This window comes from Leptonychotes weddellii, chromosome 7 (assembly GCF_054177405.1).
Source record: "Leptonychotes weddellii isolate Sample4059 chromosome 7, ASM5417740v2, whole genome shotgun sequence".
Classification (NCBI taxonomy): domain Eukaryota; kingdom Metazoa; phylum Chordata; class Mammalia; order Carnivora; family Phocidae; genus Leptonychotes; species Leptonychotes weddellii.
In genome coordinates this window covers 19,311,191-19,333,619 of record NC_138375.1, presented here as the reverse complement: position 1 = coordinate 19,333,619, position 22,429 = coordinate 19,311,191, and the positions used below count along the sequence as shown (strand labels likewise).

Below are 22,429 nucleotides of genomic sequence, written 5' to 3'. Positions count from 1 at the left end.
AATGTTGCCCTTTATTCAAACTCAGTGAATTGCACCATAGTGAAGACCCTTTTTTGTAATATACAGGCCATCAGAAAACGATGATAAAAAACACACTTCTTTGTGATGGCCCCACTATTACTTAAATTTAATATATTTTAAGTTTTTAAATATATATAATATATTTAAATATAATTTAATTTATAATTTAAATTTAATTCACACAACTGAACTTCCTGTTTGCGTCTCTACGCCACAGTCATCAACCTTTAAAAGCATCAGAGATTATGATATCTGGTAGTCTTTCCTTGTAATGAATAAGCTCTCTGTAATAAATAAGCTCTCTCGTTGATAGCTCTGCTAAGGTTATTATTAAATTAAGCCATATAATTAGAGCTTTGTCTTCTCTCAAGCCCAATCTCTAGCCATCGCCACTCTCCTGGAAAAGAGCATTTTCTAATGTCCCTATTTGGATAAGCAAGATGTTTTCATCGTGCTGACAATCTTCTAGGAATATTATTTTAATCCTACTCAGAATACCCAGGTGAGCTTCTAACATACGCACCGAACATTTAAAACAGTGGGGCCAGTGCTTACAAGTCAGCACATACGTTTTTGCCAGAGCGTAATGAGCAGGAGTTCATTATTTCTTCTGTGGAAATAATAAGTCCTGAGGTTTCTCCTTCCACCCACCAATGATCATCATTAGCTCTGAGAGGAATAACTAAAAGTTTATTCTCTTGCTCTGAGATGCCCACTTGGAAATTGCACAATTGCATTCCTTCCTGGTACAGTAAATCTTTTTATGGATACCTTTTCCATTTGGTGGTGTGTCTCCCATTTCTCTTTATTACTTTACCACCTAAGGTTGACTTTTAAACTTAGCAGGCATGTTATTTACCTACAGAGCTGGTAATAAAAGCTGCTTTATTAACACTTCTTATCCACCCCTGACCCCAGCTCTAGGCAGATTTGGGCTTTGACAGGTAGAGAATATTGGACAAGCCCTGCTGTTTGATAATGAAATTGCATTTATAGGTAGCCCTAATTAGGCCACAAGGGTTGATGTTATGACTCATCCCAAAATACCTTTAAAAATATGCACTGGTAAAGTCAGTGACATTAAAATTAGGTCTTAGGCATTCTTGACATATACACAGTTTTTAAATAGGTCTGACATCACTGGATGAGGAAGGATGGAAGAAAAAATTTCTTAGATGGAAAGATGAAGTGCTTTGTAATTTCATTTCCCCATGTGTCCATTCCTACCTCTAGAGTCTATGAACAATTCTTGTGAAGATCTCACTTTACTTCCTCTCATACTCAAACTTAAGGACATGTTCACTTAAACTATTAAGACAACCCATAGAGACTTTTCAGTCACCTGTTTTGAATAACAATGTTTCAATTGCCTATTGAATAGAGCACTTCTCTGTGTGTAATAAGTACTGTGATATGCTTACAAAATTTATATTTCCTTGATTCTATCTGTAACAGCATAAAGTCATGTAACTTCAGTAGAAGAAATATACCCCTGTAGTCCACATTGATGGAATTTGCTGTTCTAATCCTTTAAATGTATCCTTTGATGCTATATCTTTTACATGATTAACAAAACTGACCTAAGAATCAGTGTCAGATCCCGATAACATATTTGTATCCCCTAGGGATGCACATGGAGGTTGTATGGTATGCACGATGTCATGCCCTAGTACTTCGGAACTTTAGCCAGAGCCATTTCAAGCAATTATTTTTCTGTTGATATTGGATGGATTTCTGGACACATTAGATTGCTGGATGCCAAGGGCATTTTTTATCTCCCAGCACATCAGTGACCGGCTAAGCCCCAGCACGTCCTTTCATTTTATAAACCCAAATAGCTAGCTCCAGAAATCTGACTAAGGCACTGTTTCGGCATTCCATGGCCTTTATGAACTGTTATCTGCTTTTATGGTTGTTTAAGGAACACCATTTTATAGTAATTTTAAGTCATAATTTACACACAATAGAAAGTAAAGCTATTCTTAAGAGCTTGATGATGTCACATAGGTTTATATGTACTCATCCACATGCTCACACACGCACACATTAGTGACTACCTCTCAGATCAAGGTATAAAGAATCTCCATCATTTCTGAAAGTGTCATTTTGACTTTTCCAATCAATACACCAATACTCTGATTTATATCATCATAAATAAATTTTGCTGTTTTTAACCCTTATATCAATGAACTCATAAGTATTTTTAAAACTTTTTTAGTCACTGTAAAGTATTTGAGATTCATACATGTTGCTGAATGAATCAGCATTTTGTTTAGTGCTGAGCAGTACTGAATTTTATCGATATGCATAATTTGTTTATCATTTCTACTATTGGTTGTCAGACTATTATAAATAAAACCTATATGAACAAATTTATACAAGTGTTTGAAGGGGGCATTGGCATATGTGGATATATAACAAGGAGTGCATACACTTGGTCTTAGGTATATAATTTATTTTATTAGAAAATGCAAAAGAATTTATCAGATCATGATACAAGTTACCCTTCAAAGTGAATAGTGTTTTTCACAGCCTAAACTTATCAGGTTAACTTTTAAGTTCAGGTATTCTGGAATATGTGTAGTATTCCCCATTGGGCTTTCATGGTTAAGCATTTTGATGAAGAGTAATGCCATTGAGAACATTCTATATGTTTATTGACTATTCAAGTATCTACTTTTATGAAAGGCCTATTGTCCTTTGACCCACTTTGTATTGGTTGGATTCTTTGTCTTCTGCTGATTGACTTGTAGTATTTTCATATTCATGGAGATGAGTCCTTTGCTATCATATACTCTGCAGCCTATAGCTTGATTTTCACTTTCTTTACATGGACTTTTTATATAACTGTTTTTTTGTTTTGTTTTGTTTTTAAATAATAGACTTTACTTTTTAGAGCAGTTTTGGGTTTGCTGAGAAATGGATCAGAATGTGTGGAGTTCCCTCTCCATTAACACCATACAAGGTACATTTGTTACAGTTGATGTTAGCAATATTGTTACCCTATAACTAAAGTCCATAGTTTACAGCAGACTTCACTCTTTGTGTTGTACAGTTCTATGGGTTTTGACAAATGAATGGCCTCCTGTATCCACCATTAGAGTGTCATACAGAGTAGTCTGACTGCCCTAAAAATCCCCTGTGTTCATCCCTTCCTCACTCTCCTGAACCCATGGCAACCACTGGTATTTTTATTATCTCTAACATTTTGTGTTTTCCAGAATATCACAAAGTTATACTCTAGGTCATTTGCATTCCAGGACAATTATAATTTTAGGTTATCAATTTGTTACAAAAAGTAAGTTACTGAAACTTTGATAGGGATAGCACTGACTCCATATATGATATATAATACAAGGTATTTTATGTATATATACATATATATGTGGGGGAAGATAGACATAATACAGAGCCTATATCAATAGGCTGTGGGCCAGATACTCTGGTCAACTGCAACCCAATTTAATATATAGTATAACCAGATGAATGTTATATATGTACTTGAAAAGAATGCATATAATGGATATCTTGGGTATTGTGCTATAGAAATATTATTGGGATTGATTTGGTTAATAGCATTGCCCAAATATTCTATATCTTTACTATTTGTCTTTCTGTTTTCTAATTACTGAAATTAGTATGTTAAAATATCCAAATATAGATATCCAAATGAACTTTATATTGATACAGCTGGTTTCATATATATATATATGTATGCAGATTAGTATTCAGCCATATATTTCATTGTTCTGTCAGCTGAGAGGTTCTAAAAGCAACAACCCAATAGCAATAAGCATATCTAGCATTCAGATCTTGATTTCTAATGTCATTCTCCAGTAAAAGGAACCAGGCCTTCTTGAAAAACTGGCTGATTCTAGAACTAGAATAGGAAATATACAAGATGATTGTGGAGTATCTCGTTTTGCCAGAAATTAAGGAAATGCACACACACAAAACACACAGCAAAGAGGGATGTGGCAAAAGGATGCAAGAGCTGACTGTAAGGGCTCCCAATGGGCAAGCCTGAAAAAATTGGAGCAGTGAAATACAGTGGTATTGGACCATAACCCAAAATATAAAACAAAAAAATCCAAGAGTCCAGACTGATATTAATAAATAATCATAAATAAGTAAATGGGAGAGAATAAAGAGGTCTCCCATGTAGAGCAATTCCAAATGATAACATGAAGATATTCCCCCTTCAAAGAGGTATAACTCCCCACTCCTAAAATGTTGGCAGAATATACTGTTCTAAAATCTCATAATTTCAATTATACGTATATAATTATATGCATTCAGCAATGACTAGCCAGATAGTCCTTAGTGAGTGGATGTCTATGTTGCTGAGCTCATGCATAACTTCCATTCCTGCCACCATGGACCATTTTGCTCATTAGCCATTAGGAAATGACAGGACTGGCTAAGGATAGAGAGACTGGAATACACAGAACAAGTCATCCTATTCACTTGATTAAGATTCCAATCTGCTGAGGTCACCCTTTGGTGAACATTCACATGGGATATAAATACTTTCATGTTTTTTGCATATTCAGAGCGTTGTACCCAGATCTCTCTTTCCCAAATTTCTTTGTCAACAATTTTCCAATAAAGTTTCTTCCGAGTTCCTGAACGTCCAGCCAAACCATTAGTGACCGCTCATGAACTGGTATATAATCACAAATCTGGCCATTTTCTTTCCAAATAAGTGAACAACCAGGTGCACTGATTGAAGTTCTGTCCACTGAGAGGTTTATTCTTCACCACTGTCCTTCAAAAATGTCCCAGAAGGGGACTATAGTGCTACAGCTGTTCACTTTACAGTGATGCCTGAATATCATGCCAAATTATCTCTAAACCAGGCCCAAGACTCTTCTTTTTGTGTAAACTGATTGAAGGAACTCCTCATGAGGCCATAGGTGCAGGCTGGGAAAGAGAAGGCAGTGTAACATGAGTGGGGACCATGGGCATTTGGGCCACTTCTTCCTGTAACTTATGCTTTCAGGACATGAGCTGGCCTGATAGCACCTGTTTTGACGACGGGATGCTGCTGTGCACACCCAACTTTATGGCTCGTTGGGTCAGATAACATGCAGTTCGGTGATTGCTAGCATAGGCTACAGGGTAAGTTGGTGGCCCATGGTTAAATATTCAGTTTCTAAGGCCCAGGACCAGGCCCAGAGCTACTTCTCAAAAGGAGATTATATTCACAGAAGATAGCTGGTCTCTGCTCCAAAATCCTAAAGGCCTGCACTGCTATTCACCTATAAGAGCCTGTCAAAGGTTCCACGCAGCATCTCCATCTGCCACTGACACTTCAAGCACCATTGGATCTGCTGGATTATATGGCCCAAGTGGTGGAACAGCTCCCACAGCAGCCCAGACCTATTGCAGAGGTTTCTCACGTGCTGGGTCCCACTTAAAACTAGCAGCTTTTCAGGTGTTTCAGTAAATGGATAGAAATAACATACCCAAATGAAAAATATGCTACCTCTAGAATCCAAAGAGGACCACTAGGTATTGTGCCCTTTTTTTTGGTTGTAGGATGGGAGAGATGTAACAATTTATCTTTTACTACAGGATGGGTTCAGGATCCCACTGGGCCCACTATGAGACACACCTCAGATAAAACTCCATCGATCACCTGACTTCCACATACCTCTACTCTGGTTGGCAGATCACACTGATTTTTTGGGTCTCCTGGAATCGGTAACAATTCAGAGCTAGTGTCCAGTAATCCCCAAATGTCTGATTATTTCCTTTTTTTCCAGCACACAGTTACTTTGGTAAAAGGCATAGGTCCATTTGGGGAAGGCCAGGAGAAAGAATAAAAGACTAACAGTATGAATGTTTGGGCATGTACCGGGGACGTTCTTCAAGGGGACTTCAGCATGTCCTTCATTCAAAGGGTCTGCATCTGTAAACTGGCTCAAGTCTGGGGACAGACTAAGGAGTCATGATTCTGTTTTTATGGTTCAAGTTAGTCTTTTGTTTTCTTGACCTTAAACTTTTCTGCTTTTTACAGATCAAATGAGAATTTAGTAGAGTTCCTGTCTATCTATTGCACTTCTGGGAACACCATGATCAACTAGCCAATGTCGTAGGTCTGAGTGAGTCAGACTATTCTGACCACTGCTTTGACTCTACTGTCCTTTATGGTAATCCTGCTACCTTCCTTTGAGCAGTTGAGTGCTGCCACTTGGCCCCAACCACTCTGGGATCCAGTTACTCCCACTACATTTAGGTATCCCAGTTCAGTGACTTCAGTTCCCATGGTAAGCTATGGCCTACAGAGAGGAGTGATCGCAAAGCTCTTCAATGATGCTGAGTTCCCACACAAATATATTTCTCCTAGTAGTGGTGAAAGATTTATTTTCTGAACCCTTTCAGTGTGGGTGTATATGTCTTAAAACATCACAGACATAATTTAAATTTTTAGCTTATTTTGCGTGTACATTTTTTTTCAAATTTCTTAAAAACAAGTAACTGTAGCTGGCAAAACTATGATGCTGTTGATACTGTACAAAATGATACTGTTGGAAAATAATAGCATTTCAAAACTATCTAGGATTTATTGTGTTATCAGGGTTTTATTCAAGTTTAGAAGAGGCAGGTAAGTTACTTCCAGGGAGGGAGGACTACTTGGTACATTGAGAGCTAAAGAAAATAACTATATTTGAGTACTCATATTTCTCTAGGAATTCTATGTGGACTTTGTTCTATAATAGATAAGCAATATTTATAATATTACTACTTTATTTTGTTTTCATTGATCCCATAAAATTGCTGAGTTTTAGGTTCATATATAAGATGCTATTTATATTTAGGTTATGGTATAATAGATTTTACTATTGATTTCTATAAACTCTAAATGTATAATTTAAAATTAATAATGTACATGATAAAAAAAAAACTCCAGTATTTTAAGATAGTATTTTTTTTTGTTTTTTCTTAGCTTGCACCAGAAAAGAAGTATTGTGAGTTTTCATTCTTAAAATGGAATTGTATAAATACCTGCTTTAAAATGTGTGATTTTTATGTAACATAATTCTCTTAAAATGGCATGTAAATGAACAGAATAAAGAGTATATATAAAATATCAGGGAAGGAATTAGAACAGTTAGGAATAAAATATAAACCTAAATTATAATGATTTTAATATATGAATGACTAAAATACTGTCATTTTGTTGCAAGTATTTTATTTTTTAATTAAAATTCAATATTTTCAGACAACATACTTATTCTGAAAACTCTTGTAAAATTCAGTATTTTCAGATAATGTACTTAATCTGAAAATCCATAACTAATTTAATTTCTCTCAGACCCCATATTCAGTGCCAGCAGCATAATTTTAATACTGAATTTTCCTTGAAATTTTTTAAATCAAATATAAAATCATTCAGAGAAAAGTGTAGTGATTATGATTACCATTCTGGCTAAATATTTTTCCAGACTGCAAAGTACTTTAAATGAGGAGAGAATGTTTGAAAAGTGAATGGTTTCCACAGGTATTCGAATCTAAGTAAGATATAAAAACATATCTCCCACACCTAACACGGGCTGCAGCCTCCATAACCTGCAAGAAGGACGATCTCTTTCTGCTCCAGCAACAACACACTAACCACCACTTGCAGCCAATGAGAAACTGTCACAACCTCAAATTCTTGTTCTTGTCCAGTGGACTTTGGTTTAAAACAACTGTCCTCAATTTCCTCCTCAAACTTAATAAAAGCTGACTTTCTCTTTGTCTCCTCAGATTTGCCTATGGCTTGCCATAGTTTGCTTGTCCTGAATTAGAGTTCCTCTGCTATTCCCAAATACATTCATTTTGGTAATAAAGTGGCTATTTTTTTAGGTTGACATATTATCATTATGTTAAATACATGGAAAACTGATAAGTACACAGAAAAAATTAAAAATAATTTTGATTCATGTGTATGCATGTAAAATTTCCATTGACATTTTTTCTCAAGTTTTAATTTAAATTCCAGTTTAGTTAACATGCAGTGTAATATTAGTTTCAGTTTTAGAATTTAGTGATTCAACACTTACATGAAACACCAGATGTTCATCACAACAAATGCCCTCCTTAATCCCCATAACCTATTTTATCTATATCCCCATCCACCTCCCCTCTGGTAACCATTAGTTAGTTCTTTATAGTTAAGTGTCTGTTTCTTGGCTTTCCTCTCGTTTCCCCCTTCTGTTCTTTTGTTTTATTTCTTAAATTCCACATATGAGTGAAATCATGTGGTACACCTCCCCACACACACATCTTCTTTATCCGTTTAGCAGTTGATGGACATTTGGGCTCTTCTCATAATTTGGCTATTGCAGATAATCCTGCTATAAACATCGGGGTGCATATATCCCTATGAATCAGTATTTTTGTATTCTTTGGGTACATACCTTACTAGGTTGTACCATTGGCTGCAATTGGTAGACCATAGGATAGTTCTATTTTTAACTTTTTGAGGAAACTTCATACTGTTTTCCAGAGTGGCTGCACCAGTTTGTATTCCCACCTATACTGCAAGAGGGTTCCCCTTTCTTCACATCCTCACCAACACCTGTTGTTTCTTGTATTGTTGATTTTACCCATTGTGACAAGTGTGAGGTGATATCTCATTGTAATTTTTGATTTGTATTTCCCTGATGATAAGCAATCTAGAGCATCTTTTCATGTGTCTATTAGCCATCTGTATGTCTTCTTTGGAAAAAATGTCTATTCATATCATCTGCCTATTTTTAAATTGGGTTATTTGGTTTTTGGGTGTTGAGTTTTATAAGTTCTTTATGTATTTTGGATATTAACCCTTTATCAGATATGGCATTTGCAAATATCTTTCCTCCCATTTCAAAGGTTGCCTTTTAGTTTTTTATTTTATTTTATTTTATTATGTTAGTCACCACACATTACATCATTCGTTTTTGATGTAGTGTTCCATGATTCATTGTTTGCGTATAACACCCAGTGCTCCATTCAATATGTGCCCTCCTTAATACTCATCACTGGGGTAACCCATCCCTCCACCCCCCTCCCCTCTAAAACCCTCACTTTGTTTCTCAGAGTCCATAGTCTCTCATGGTTCGTCTCCCCCTCCAATTTTCCCCTCTTCATTTTTCTCTTCCTATTATCTTCTTTTTTTTTTTTTTAACATATAATGTATTATTTGTTTCAAAGGTACAGGTCTGTGATTCATCAGTCTTACACAACTCACAGCGCTCACCATAGCACATACCCTCCCCAATGTCCATCACCCAGCCATCCCATCCCTCCTACCCCCCACCACTCCAGCAACCCTCAGTTTGTTTCCTGAGATTAAGAATTCCTCATATCAGAGAGATCATATGATACTTGTCTTTTTCTGATTGACTTATTTCGCTTAGCATAATACCCTCTGGTTCCATCCACGTCATTGCAAATGGCAAGATTTCGTGTTTTTTGATGGTTGCCTTTTAGTTTTACTGATTGTTTCCTACACCATGCTGAAGCTTTTTAGTTTGATGAAGTCCCAATAGTTTACTTTTGCTTTTGCTTCCCTTGCCTCAGGAGACATATCTGGTAAGAAGCTGCTACGGCCAACATCAAAGAAGTTACTGCCTGTGTTCTCCTCTAGGATTTTTATGGTTTTAGGTTTTTCATCCATTTTGAATTAAGTTTTATGTATGGTGTAAGAAAGTCATCCAGTTTCATTCTTCTGCATGTTGCTGTCCAGTTTTCTCAACACAATTTATTGAAGAGACTGTCTTTTTCCCATTGGATATTCTTGACTGCTTAGTTGAAGATTAATTGACCATATAGTTGCGTGTTCATTTCTGGTTTTTCTATTTTGTTCCATTGATATATGTGTCTGTTTTTGTGCCAGTACCATATTGTTTTGATTACTACAGCTTTGTAATATAATTTGAAATCTGGAATTGTGATACCTCCAGCTTTGCTTTTCTTTTTCAAGGCTGCTTTAGCTATTGGAGTCTTTTGTGGTTCCATACAAAGTTTAGGATGGTTTGCTCAAGCTCTGTGAAAAATGCTATGGTATTTTGATAGGGATTACATTAAATGTGTAGATTGCTTTGGATAGTATAGACATTTTAACAATATTTTTTCTTTCAATCTGTGAGCATGCAATGCCTTTCCATTTTTATGTCATCTTCAATGAAATCTTAGCAATTTAAAAGAAAAATACCAATCTTTCTCTTTTAGATTTTACGGTTTAGTGGGCATGGTAAGCAATTTCACCAAATGTGATGAATATCATGATAGGACACTGAAATGTGCTTTGTAATTACATAGCTGGCATATCTGTTCTAATCTAGAAACTCAGAGAAGTCATCCCTATTTTAAATGAGTTATGATAAATATTTAGTTAGGAAACAGAGCAGAGAAGGGGAAGAGTATTAAAGGGTAAAAGGAAAAAATGCAAACATCAAGTATGAAAGCTGAAACAGGCCCTCTGAAAATGAAGAAGATAGTACAAGGCAAAATAATACAATTGGTCTGTACAGAATGATAATGAAATGGGTAAAGGTGGCAGAGATGCCTCTGGAGACAAGGATGAGATTATGGAAGATGTATAAATAAGGTGATAGACTCCAAACAATTAGAACATAATAAAAATGAAGATTATTTTTAAAAGAAAACTATGTCCTTTTAATAGAATAGGTTTAGATTAAATACATACACAATGTGCCCAATATAACACAAAAATTTGCATGAAACTAACCCAGGTTTGTAAGATTTCATGTTTCTGTTGCACTGTAGCTTGTTGAAGATTTTTAAGCCAAGAGGTAACATGACCAGACTTTTAATGTAGAAAAATCACCTTCTTTAGAATGGAAAATTGTTTGGAGTAGAGCAATAGGGGAGGCAGACGTCAATTAGGAGATTACTACAGTGGTCCGGATAAGACATGATGGAAGACAAAACCACAGTGATAGCCATAGAGATGGAGACATATAGATGAGTGGGGAAGAGATTTCAGAGAAGAAAAGACTGCAAATGATTATTTTAGCATTGGGATTAAAAGTAAAGAGGAATAAAATATGAATCCCAAGTTTGTTATTTTGGCTACCATAATAAAAAAAAAAACCACTATTTAAATAGTCAAATAATTCAAAGATGGAATGAGACATCAAAGAAATATGTGGAGCAAGATGTAATGGGAATTGTGAAGTATATGATGGAAGACAACAAAGCAGGGATAGGTTAGTTAAGACTCAAGTTTCAGAATAGTGTTAGATTTGAAAAAATGTCAAGATTTTTTCCAATTCCTAAATTTCTGTGAATACATGATCTATTTGTCTGTTTTAAGTACTCGGTGGACAGCCTTCTACATTAAGAAGTCTACTTTTAAGATCGTTATGTATCAGAAGAAGAAAGATAATTTATGAAAAAAAAATATATATATATGGCCAGTGGAAAAGCACTGTGTTTTTAGTATCACTTGGGATTTTAAATAAGCCTATAGATATGTCCACTTCCAAAAAAATGAGACCACCATGTTTGAAAGTGTACATTCCCAAAGTTATATAGAGAAGAATCTTTGAAATTAAAATTAAAATTCTCTCTCTCTGTTTGGTTTCTCTGAAGACAGAGCCTCTGAATCTATAAACAATATCATACTGAAGGGAGATAAAATCAGTTTACAATTATGGTATATATTCTAAACTTATCATCAAAAGTTCAAAATGTCTCACATCATCTCTTTGAGTTGAATGACATTAAATGTATTCAGGAGTATATCTACCCAAGTTCTAGATTTATGGATCTTTTTTTCTTGTTTATGTACTAGAGGTTTAAATCTTTGAACCATTCAAAACTTTGTTTCAAAAGATATATTCATTTTTATCATACTTTAAATTTAACCCCTTATGATGTGTAAATATATTTAAAATTTTTGAGAATGATAAAACTGAAATTCTTAGTATTCTTACACTGAAAATTAAGATAATCATTGTAATCATTGTTTCAGTGATGTTATGTGGAGATGAATTGCTATGTGCCAAAATTTTTTTCTGTAATAACAATGCATGTATTTATAGAAATTTTCCTTTCTGCCTCTCTGAAGCTTCACACTGACCAAGATAAAGGAGATGGAAATTTAAAATACATATTAACAGGAGATGGGGCTGGCAGTCTATTCGTTATAGATGAAAATACAGGAGATATTCATGCTGCAAAGAAATTAGACCGAGAAGAAAAATCCCTATACATTCTTCGTGCCAAGGCTATAGACAGAAAGACCGGGCGGCAGGTGGAACCTGAATCTGAATTTATTATTAAAATCCATGATATCAATGACAATGAACCAAAATTCACAAAAGACTTATACACTGCCAGTGTTCCTGAAATGTCGGGAGTCGGTAGGTATATGCTAATGCATGTAAACTTAACATCTTTGTTTGTTTGCTAAGGTGATTATTATGGACATACAGTTACCGTATGTAGCCCCTTTCAAGATAAGAATTATATATAACTGAGGTACTCAATAAATATGTTGATTGAAAAAAAAAGAATTATATATAACTGAAAACTACTATTTAGTTTTAACTATGTCACTTCTAATTATTTTCAATTTTATATATTTTAATGATTCCTGCTGTGTTGTAACTTATACCTAAAATGGTATCTAAAAATATTATCTAAAAATACGATGACTGAGAACAGTTATTCCATTTCATTTCAACCAACATTTTCACCTCTACTCAACTGCTATTCAAATGGCAGTCAAGCTGAATGTATTTTCGCCTGAAATAGAAAAGGGATATCAAAGAGTGTCAGCAGTTTTGGACAGTTTTGGACAGTTTTGCTTGCATTATTTTGCATAACAACTAATGCTTGCATTTGACAAATTTCTTTTGATCATCTCATTTGATCATTGAAACAACTTTATGTGGAAGGTATGGGAAATAGAACTTTAAATCCCCATTCTGTTAATTAGGAACCCAGGATTCTGAAAGATTAAGCAACTGAATTAAGATCAAAAAACCTGGTAGCATAATAACAATATTCCAAGTCTTTTAATGTTATTTTAGCGCTGTTCCACTACCGAATAATAGTTTATTATGCAAACTGAAAATAATTGTTTCATTTTAAAGGCTGCTTACAGTTTTAAATACCATCTGTTTTTATGCAATTTTTACCTGCATGTGTAAGTTTGGATTTGTTAATGAGATAAGAGCTGATTATTATTAAGCCATAACATATTAAGAAAGAAGTGATATAAACTTACTGTAATAACCAAAATCTGCAACCAATTTTCAAAATTTGATACTACTTAGTTGAATATTATTTCAAAATCAGTTTTCAGTGATTAACTTTGAAATTATTACAATTAACACATGTTTCAGTCTAAAATGGTTTCTTTATGAGGAAAAACAAACATATCCACCTTTACTGAGTGAATGATACAAAATGTTTCTTAACTATGTGTATCATCTAGCCAGAAAAACCAGGTGTTTGTAAAGAATTTATTTCCTCTCACCTCAATTGAAATCTCATCCACCTGAGAAAAGTGCAGTTCAACTGCCTTTTCAGGTATTCATTCCAATTATATGAAAGGGAGTTATCAAATCAGACAGGAGTCCTATGAAATCAGAAAGCCTAGGATGAAATATGAGTGGTTGTGGTTTCTTCAACATTTTAAAATTTCTGCTAGCTCGGTATAGTTCCATGGAAAGTAATGGGTCGACCAGTGGGCTAAGGTAGATATATATCATGATCTCCTTATGGGCTTATATTTGAGATGAAGGTACATCTAAAATTATACTCTCCATTTCAACTTCCTATTGATGAGCATTCTAAATTAGTTTGGTTTTCTGGTTAACACACTTTAACCTTTATAAAACATTATTGTTTATTCTGCATGTATGTTAATTTCCCAGATATTTTTTAAAAGATTTTATTTACTTATTTATTAGAGAGAGAGAGAGAGAGGAAGAGAGAAAGTGCGAACAGGGGGAGGAGCAGAGAGGAAGAGGAAAAGAATCCCAAGCAGACTCTGCACTGAGGGGTTGGGCTGGATCTCATGACCCTGAGATGATCACCTGAGCCAAAACCAAGAGTCGGATGCTTAACTGACTGAGCCACCCAGGCACCCCTATTTTGTCAGATATTTTGACACTTAATAGTACAAAAACTTTCATTTATCTTTCTGGAAATAGATTTGATATACCTACAGGAATAATAAGTATAATTTGGGTGACAGGTATTTGAATATGACACATTTTAATAACTGATTTATATTTGAATAACTTTTAAATTTTTCAAATTACCTCTTTTTAAAAATCAGAATACTTACCAGACTATTAATATTGAAACTCAAATAACCTGTATTTTTCCCATACTATCTTGTGCTGTTTAACATCTACATAATTCAAATATATTCTATATCAGTTTTATTAATATTTATCAAGTATGTAATAAGATCAGCACTAGAATAAGCACTTGACTATTTTATTAAAAATAAAAGACTTCACTTGTTCAATACCCATTATAAAATACAGAATATATAAGTTTATACATGGAAGAAGGCTTGCAGATTATCTTGTCCAAAAAGTCCTTCCTGTAAGGCAATCTATATTTCATTTATATAAACTTTAAATTGTGGGCAGTACAATTTCTAGTTATCGCAGGCTTAAAAATGAGAATTTAGGTCATTGTCAATTGCACTGTCTATGTGCCTACAATTCCAACAAAACTGAAAAAAGAAGAAACATATAGCTGGTAGCTGTATTGCTGTGGTTGCAGCTTTTCATATTAATAAAAGAAGATTTAAAAACTACCAATAAATCTTGGGGCACCTGGGGGGCCTAGGCATTTAGGTGTTGACTCTTGGTTTTGGTTCAGGTCATGATCTCAGGGTCCTGGGTTGGAGCCCTGTGATGGGCTCTGCACTCAGCTCGGAGTCTGTTCAAGATTTTCTCTCTCTCAACTAAATAAATAAATAAAACCTTAATAATAAATAAAAACTACAGGTAAATCTTGATCCTATATATGGACGATAGTTATTATTACTACTAAGATTGACATCACCGAATTAATTGCTTCCTATTTGACCCACAGATAGACTTTGTATGTGTGACTATTTTTTAGTATAAATGTACATATTATATGCAAACACACACACACACGGAAGACACCACATTACACTTCTTCTAATAAATAAGTATAAATAAGCCCAAAAGAGTTAAACTGACTTGCCACAAAACACATTATTTATTACTTTACTAGTTATAAAAAGAAAAAAAAGGTTAATAAAAGCAGGGAAAACTGGATAATTTTAATGCCTTAGTATTTTCCCCCACTGCAAAATAGTTGTGCTTATTATGGAAAACTTCTAATTTTATTAGAGTCTTAGTAACTCCTCAAAAGTAGCATTTTTCTTTTTTTATTTAAATTCAATTAGCCAACATATAATACATCATTAGTTTTTGATGTAGTGTTCATTGATTCATTAGTTGCGTGTAACACCCAGTGCTCATCACATCACGTGTCCTCCTTAATGCCCATCACCCTGTTATTTACCCCATAGTATTTTTCTTATTTTATTCTTTTAATTCAAATGCCCTTCTCAATAAAATTAAATCCAAATAACAGGAAGGGGAGTGACTGCATTTTACATTAAGATTTTAGATCTATTAGTGTATAAAATATCTAAATAAAAAGTCTATGCATTTTATATTTTGAAATTATGTTGTTTTTTTGTTGTTGTTGTTGTTGTATGTAACTCTAAAGGAAAATTAATATTAACTCAGTATAATTTTATAGTTGTGACTGTCTGTTTTTACCTACACAGATCATCAATTAGAGAAAAACTAAAGGGTGATACTTGGGAATTTTTTCAAGCTATGTGTAACCTACATACTAAGAGTTAAAGCCCATACATAATCAAATAATAAAGAATGCTTCTATAAATTAAGTAATGCACAATGATTTAATTCTAATATTATTTTCATTAGTGATTTTCATTTAAACCAGAGCTTAAAAAAAAAAAACAAAAAACTGTTAACTTTGGAGGTAAAGTCTTATGAAATAAAATGAAATTTCTTTATTATTATCCTACCCTTCTCCCCAATAATATCCTCCAATGTTCTCCTTCATACTGTCCCCTTCTCCCTGTTTATTTTTGTCTTAATTGTCTCTTCTTTTTCTCTCTCAACAACTCCTCTCCTTGTTTTATCCCTCTGCCCATGCTTCTTTCTGTCAAAACCATATGCCATATTCCATTGTGTTTCTCAGAATCACAAGCTTCTCTCCTTTTCAAAAGTTAAAATCAAATGACTCCAGTTGTTGAAATCTGAAATGCATTAGCATCTTCTCATCAGAACACATAATCTGGATAATATATAAGGATATATAATGAAGGAAAATGGGATACACTGATTTAAATATTTATGGCAGATCCCAACTTTTTATATTTTTTTTACTTTTTGTGTTCATTAAACTTTGATTAAAGATTATCTATCACTTTTCTATATTTGCATGCATTCATCTTCATCTAAGCAAAATCCTTTACTGTGTAAATTTGCGGGGTTTACTTTCTCTCAGACTGGGTATTTCGCCAAACTGGTCTCTCAAAAACTTATCCAGTTCCCCTCCCACATCATCTCCTCAACAAGAAATCCCTCTGTAGTTTTCACAGATCACACACAGAACTCACTAATGAATCCTTTATGACTTAATCCAAGCCCTTCTTAGGGTTTACTGCCTGTGGATTCAATAATGTGTCTAATCATAGCCACAATGCCAGACAAGCCATTTAATGAAGTAGTTAGAACAGTGCTCCTTTCCTCAGACTAGCTAGGTTGAATCCCACCTCTATCACCTACTAGATGTGTGGCCATGAGCAACCTCTCTATGTCTCAAGGCCTTCATCTCATGCTTCTCATGAGGATAAAGTACTCATGTAAATTAAAGGCTGAATATACTGCCTAGTCTACCTTAATCATTCTGTAAATGTTCATTCTCATTATGACATTCTGCTAGAAACTCTGTTGGGCTTCAAAGGTAAACAGTTGAATAAAACCAGACATGGCCTCTGCCTTTGGAGAATTTACATCACACAGGACAAAGCCTACAAATAACAAATATAATAAATTTGTCATTCAGGCTTCACTATAGTTAGTTTTTTAATCTTTGTTAATATAAAAATAAAATACTTATTTTAAATTATTTGAGAACAAATGAAAATTATAAATATTTCAGAAAATTCAGAGGGGTATAAAAATCACAATCTTTTAATCCATCTTTATAAGCACACAATTATAAAATCAGTACAAAAAACACAGTAACTACTTTCTAATTTTATTATTAAATATTAACTGTGCAATAAGTTTATGAAAAAAATACAACCTATGAAATAAATACAACTACCCATTCCTTAAAGTCCATCACACTGGGTACGTCTCTTTTTTCATTCTACCATTATAAATATCATAATAATATGCTGTCAGTGGTCATCAGTGTTTAACATCATTCCTAATCATTACCATGATTCTAAAAGAAGGGATAGTACTAGTACTATATGAGTGTATATAATATTTTAGTCACATTACAAGATTTTTATTCTTTAGATTAAATTATTTGTCTTTTTTAGGTCAAGTATTTTTGGATATATTCTAAGATCACATACCCACAATAAAAAGCAAACAATAGAACACAGATTTAACAACAAAGTATATTATTAAAAGTGTCAAAAGGTATAGAGGAGTATTTTTACCTGTTTTCATTATGAAATGATATTCACAGTAAAAGAAAAATGCAACTGGTAGCAAAATACATGTCATGAAATTGATGAATTAACTACTTGCATTTAGCATATTGATTACACTGAATAATTCATATTTCAAATAATCCTCAACTATGAAAACAATTCTTATTCTAACTAACGTATGTTCACATAGGTTAAATAAAAAATTCAATATAAATCAGAAAACCACTTTAGTTTAACTTCTAAACATTATTATGGGGAGGTGGAGATCACTTTATTATTTTTGCTTTGGCAAGGATGTGAGTGGGTGTTTTTTAAATGACAAAGGAGAACACCTAGGATCCATGGAGTAAGTCACATTGTGTCGTCACACAGGATGTACCAAGTACAATTCTAGGCCTGAAGAGAAAGAGCTCAAGTTCTCGTATGTTAATTAATTTTGAAAAAAACATAAAAAAGACTACTGCTAAATTCAGGTGTTAGTATTCAGATACACTGATGGAAAATGAGCTGTTAATTTAATCTTAATGTACAATTAATTAATTTTTAGGATTCGCATAAACATATACATGCAAATTTTGAGGAACATTCACTACAAGTCAATGAGACAAATTCTGAGTGTGTAACATATGGGGTATTAAAGTAGGTGACAGGGCCAAGATGGAACTTACCCTGTCCTAAGGAATTTTAAAATCTATGTAAGAATCAGTCAAACTTTGGAAAATTTTATGTAGTATACTAGAAAATGTCATACAAACTCATTTTGCCCAAGGGATACATAGTAGGTTTTAGTTAATAGTAGTTTTATAACCATGCTTTCAATCTTTATAATGATTAGTGAAATATCAGAAAAGCCCATTAATACACTACATTATGTTAAGTTCCTGAAACTAGCCCTTTTAAAATTCTTTTGTCATTTAAAGATAATTTGTGATAAAGTTAAAAGAAAATGGTTTACATTTTATAGAATAAAATTAAACAGAGAGGGGTGTTAAATTACAGTATTGCATGTAACAGAACTATATACGTTCTTAACTTTTGGAGGAAATATCTGTGATTTCATTATGTGCAGCAAATAATAGGTAGCATATCAGTAAATATAATCATATATGACTTTGATAACTACATTTTAAAGGGAGACACAGATGTTTAATAATCATTTATATCTTAAACACACACAAAATTACAGGTCAATTTTATGTCATTTTATTTTTTATAAAAATAGGGCCCCTCTATTTTTTATTCTATTTACAATATACAGTTAATTTACCAGAGCAAAAAGCAGCCTGGGTCTTACCGATGCTGGTTTTATCTTTGAATACACATTTCCAGTTAGCAATAAATGCATTAATTGAAAATTGCATGTGCATTGTATTCAGTGAAAAATTGTTCCTTTCAATATTGTTGATCAAAAAACTGCAGTGCGTTTGTCTCATTATGTTCATTTTTACGATAAAATAGGTTGCTGATTTTTTTTCAGAGAGCTCGAACCATAAAATTAAGGGATATTTAAATTTAAAGAAAGGAATGAAAAAGATAAGTTGTTTTTTTTTTTTGAGGCAACATCATTTAAACAAACTTCTTTAAACATATACCATTGTCTAACACACCACACGACTTGTGGTAATTTTTCAGAAAGACAGTTTTCGAAGTTAGAAGTATTTAAGTGTCTGTGTTTGGGTGGGGACTCATGTAGGGACATCTGTTATACAAGTGACCGCAACAGATGCAGATGATGCCAACTATGGAAACAGTGCCAAAGTGGTCTACAGCATATTGCAAGGACAGCCATATTTTTCAGTGGACCCAGAATCAGGTAATAACATTTAAGACTTGGTCTCTTTCTCATGTTGTAATACATCTGGATGCACAAATATAGATTTTTCTGTAGTTTAAAAGCTATTTCCATGGAAATAAAAGCAAATTTCATATTATTTAAATAGATTATTTGAACTGTTAGCTTTTGAGACTATTATTTATTATTATTTATTATTTTATTATAAATTCATGACACCAAATACAAAATTTCAGAGATTTAGCACTTTATGTGTCATAGGAAATACTCAAAACCTAAAGAATGTGACAATCATCAAAATCAAGCAAGCTTATTAATCTGAAGATTTCTGAATGAAGTTAATTTTTTTAATCAAAAAGATAATTAAATTGATTTAGCAAAACTCGTTCCCTGTACAATAGCCTGTGGAAGAATGCTGGAAATGGCCAGCAATCCCTGTCCCGATGGATGAAAGATGACTCCAAACTTTGCCATGAAAGAGAGGAGAAGGCAAGGGGGTCAACGCTCCGAGACGAAGACCCTTTGCTCTTCTTTGCTCCCGCTTTTATTGGTCCTTCAGGATAATCACAAATCCTTATCACTGCTTCTCAAGCACGTGATGTGTGACAAGGGGGTCTTACGGAAACTGGGAGGATTTATGGGAAAGATAAGATATGCTAATCTGCGTGTTCTGCTAAACATAGCCTAGGGGACAATGCATACATCTCTTAGAACACAGGGCGGCTGTTTGGGTTAAGAGAGCTTCGGGGAAGGTAACTCCCCACCGCATTCCAATGACAGAGGGGTCACGCGGGCCTCGGCATTCCAAAGGCCTACGCCCTTCTCTGAAACCCTCCCTGCCCTTAGCGGCCTCTGTGTTACATTTTAGCAAGTGAGGTATTATGGCTGATTTCATGCTCTACTGAACCCCAACAGAAGAATTCTTTCTGTTCTGTCCATTACAATTTAATGTTTATGGATTTCATACATTTAGGTACACCAACTTTTTATCTGTTTGTTATGATGAACTTCTGTAAAATAGATCTTGCATAAGTTAATCTTAAAACTCAGTGATTAAATTGTAAACTATTTGTCTACTTTTTCTAAAAGGCATAATAAAAACTGCACTACCAGACATGAGCAGAGAAAATAGAGAGCAGTACCAAGTGGTTATACAAGCCAAAGACATGGGCGGCCAGATGGGAGGCCTTTCTGGAACCACCACAGTAAACATCACTCTGACGGATGTCAACAACAACCCTCCTCGATTTCCCCAGAGTAAGGAAGGTTTTATTTATCTCATGTCCGAAGCCTTCTCCTACACCACTACAAACAGAGGCTAATATTTGTACTAGTATTTTCACGATTAGTTTATGAAGAAAGGCAAATCCACAACCTGTCCCCCTGAAAAAATATCACAATTTCCATAAATTGATTTCCCAATATTCACTATGATCATCTCACTCTTTTTCTTATCTCTTTCATGGTTCACAGAGTGGACTCTCAATTCTGACTGCCTGGTTTCAAATCCATGTCTGTCACTTGTCTGAACTCAGCTATCTTGTCCGTATATAAGAATAATACTCCCTTATTTATTTTTTTATTATGTTCAATTATTTCAGTTGATTCTAAAACACACACTAGATGTTTTAAAGTCTCTGAAATCAGATACTGTATTAAAATCAATGCAAGTTGGGTTTAACTGGCAGCATTTGTTCTTCCTAATGGCCCATAGAGTTATGGTATATCTTAGTTCTGATGGCATCTGAGACGTGTTAAAGTTTGCTAATACCTGTTACCTACTTATAAAGATTAAATTAGTCAATACCTTTTTAGTTATCACCATTTTAGGCATGTATGTTAAACCATGGATGCTTTGCATGCCATGAGTTCCTATAAAAACAGATTCTAACCCTTTGCTGCAGATGTTTCCTTTCCGCAGTGAATAAAAATATAAAGGGCCCTATTTTGAAATATTCAGTTAAGGGGTCTCAAATTTAAATTTATGATATTGAATCCAATACATTAGAGCATTTTCCAAACTAGTCAAATTTAAAATATTTGATGATTCAACTTTGGATGTTTAACATATACATCTGATAAATGTTTTTAAAAAGTTTGCTGAGAATATAAATAATAAGTTTAATTAACGTAAATCTAACCTTTGCACTCAGTTTCCTTAAATATAAACTGAAAGAGTATGACTTGAATTCTCAAACGGTTTGCCACTCTATAATTCCATGATCTATTATAATCTTAGCAAAAGGTTTAGAACTATAATAGCAGTAATAATAAAAATATTTAAGAATTAGCCATGGAGTAAACATACTAAAGACATAATTTCATGTAATTCTCATAAAAAAACTAATTCCTGTCATTATCACCCTATTCTTATAGACATAGAAATCAAGGGTTAGAGAATTTAACTTGCCCAGTGATGAGCATTCCGATCTAGGCAGTTGGATTTAGAAGTCCTTCTTAATCACCAAGCAAATTGGAAAGAGTATAGATTTTGAAGTCAGAAAGACTTAGTTATTCACCCTGCATTTCTCAATTTCATAGGATGATTTCCTTGCGTCCCATCCCTGAAGATCATGTATCTACTACCTTGGTCTTATGAGGACTAGTGTTAGAATTAAATAAATTAATATTGAGAGCCTTTGGCCTTATACAGAGTTCAGCACATATTAAATGTTTAAAAACACTTCTAACTTTCATTAACTCTTTTTGTAACTTTTTCCTATTGTCTCTTGAATAATAGTCACAAATTAAAATCCTTTCAAGGACAGCACAGTGCAATATAATGATTGACTGAAAACTGCAGGAAATGGAAACATTCATATCCCACTTAAAGGCATTAATTAAGAAGCAAGAAAGGAAGGAAGGAAGGAAGGAAGGAAGGAAGAAAGGAAGGAAGGAAAGTT

General features: G+C 33.8%; 1 protein-coding gene across 1 annotated transcript in view; it reads left to right on the top strand.

Annotated features, from left to right (window-relative positions):
- Window positions 1-22,429, top strand: part of CDH9 (cadherin 9) — a 131,226-nt gene that overhangs the window by 82,789 nt on the left and 26,008 nt on the right. Inside the window, exons 3-5 of the mRNA XM_006726866.3 lie at window positions 12,089-12,383; window positions 19,428-19,547; window positions 20,616-20,783. Of these exons, the coding sequence (XP_006726929.1) occupies window positions 12,089-12,383; window positions 19,428-19,547; window positions 20,616-20,783 (583 nt within the window). The remainder of the gene's footprint in view (window positions 1-12,088; window positions 12,384-19,427; window positions 19,548-20,615; window positions 20,784-22,429) is intronic.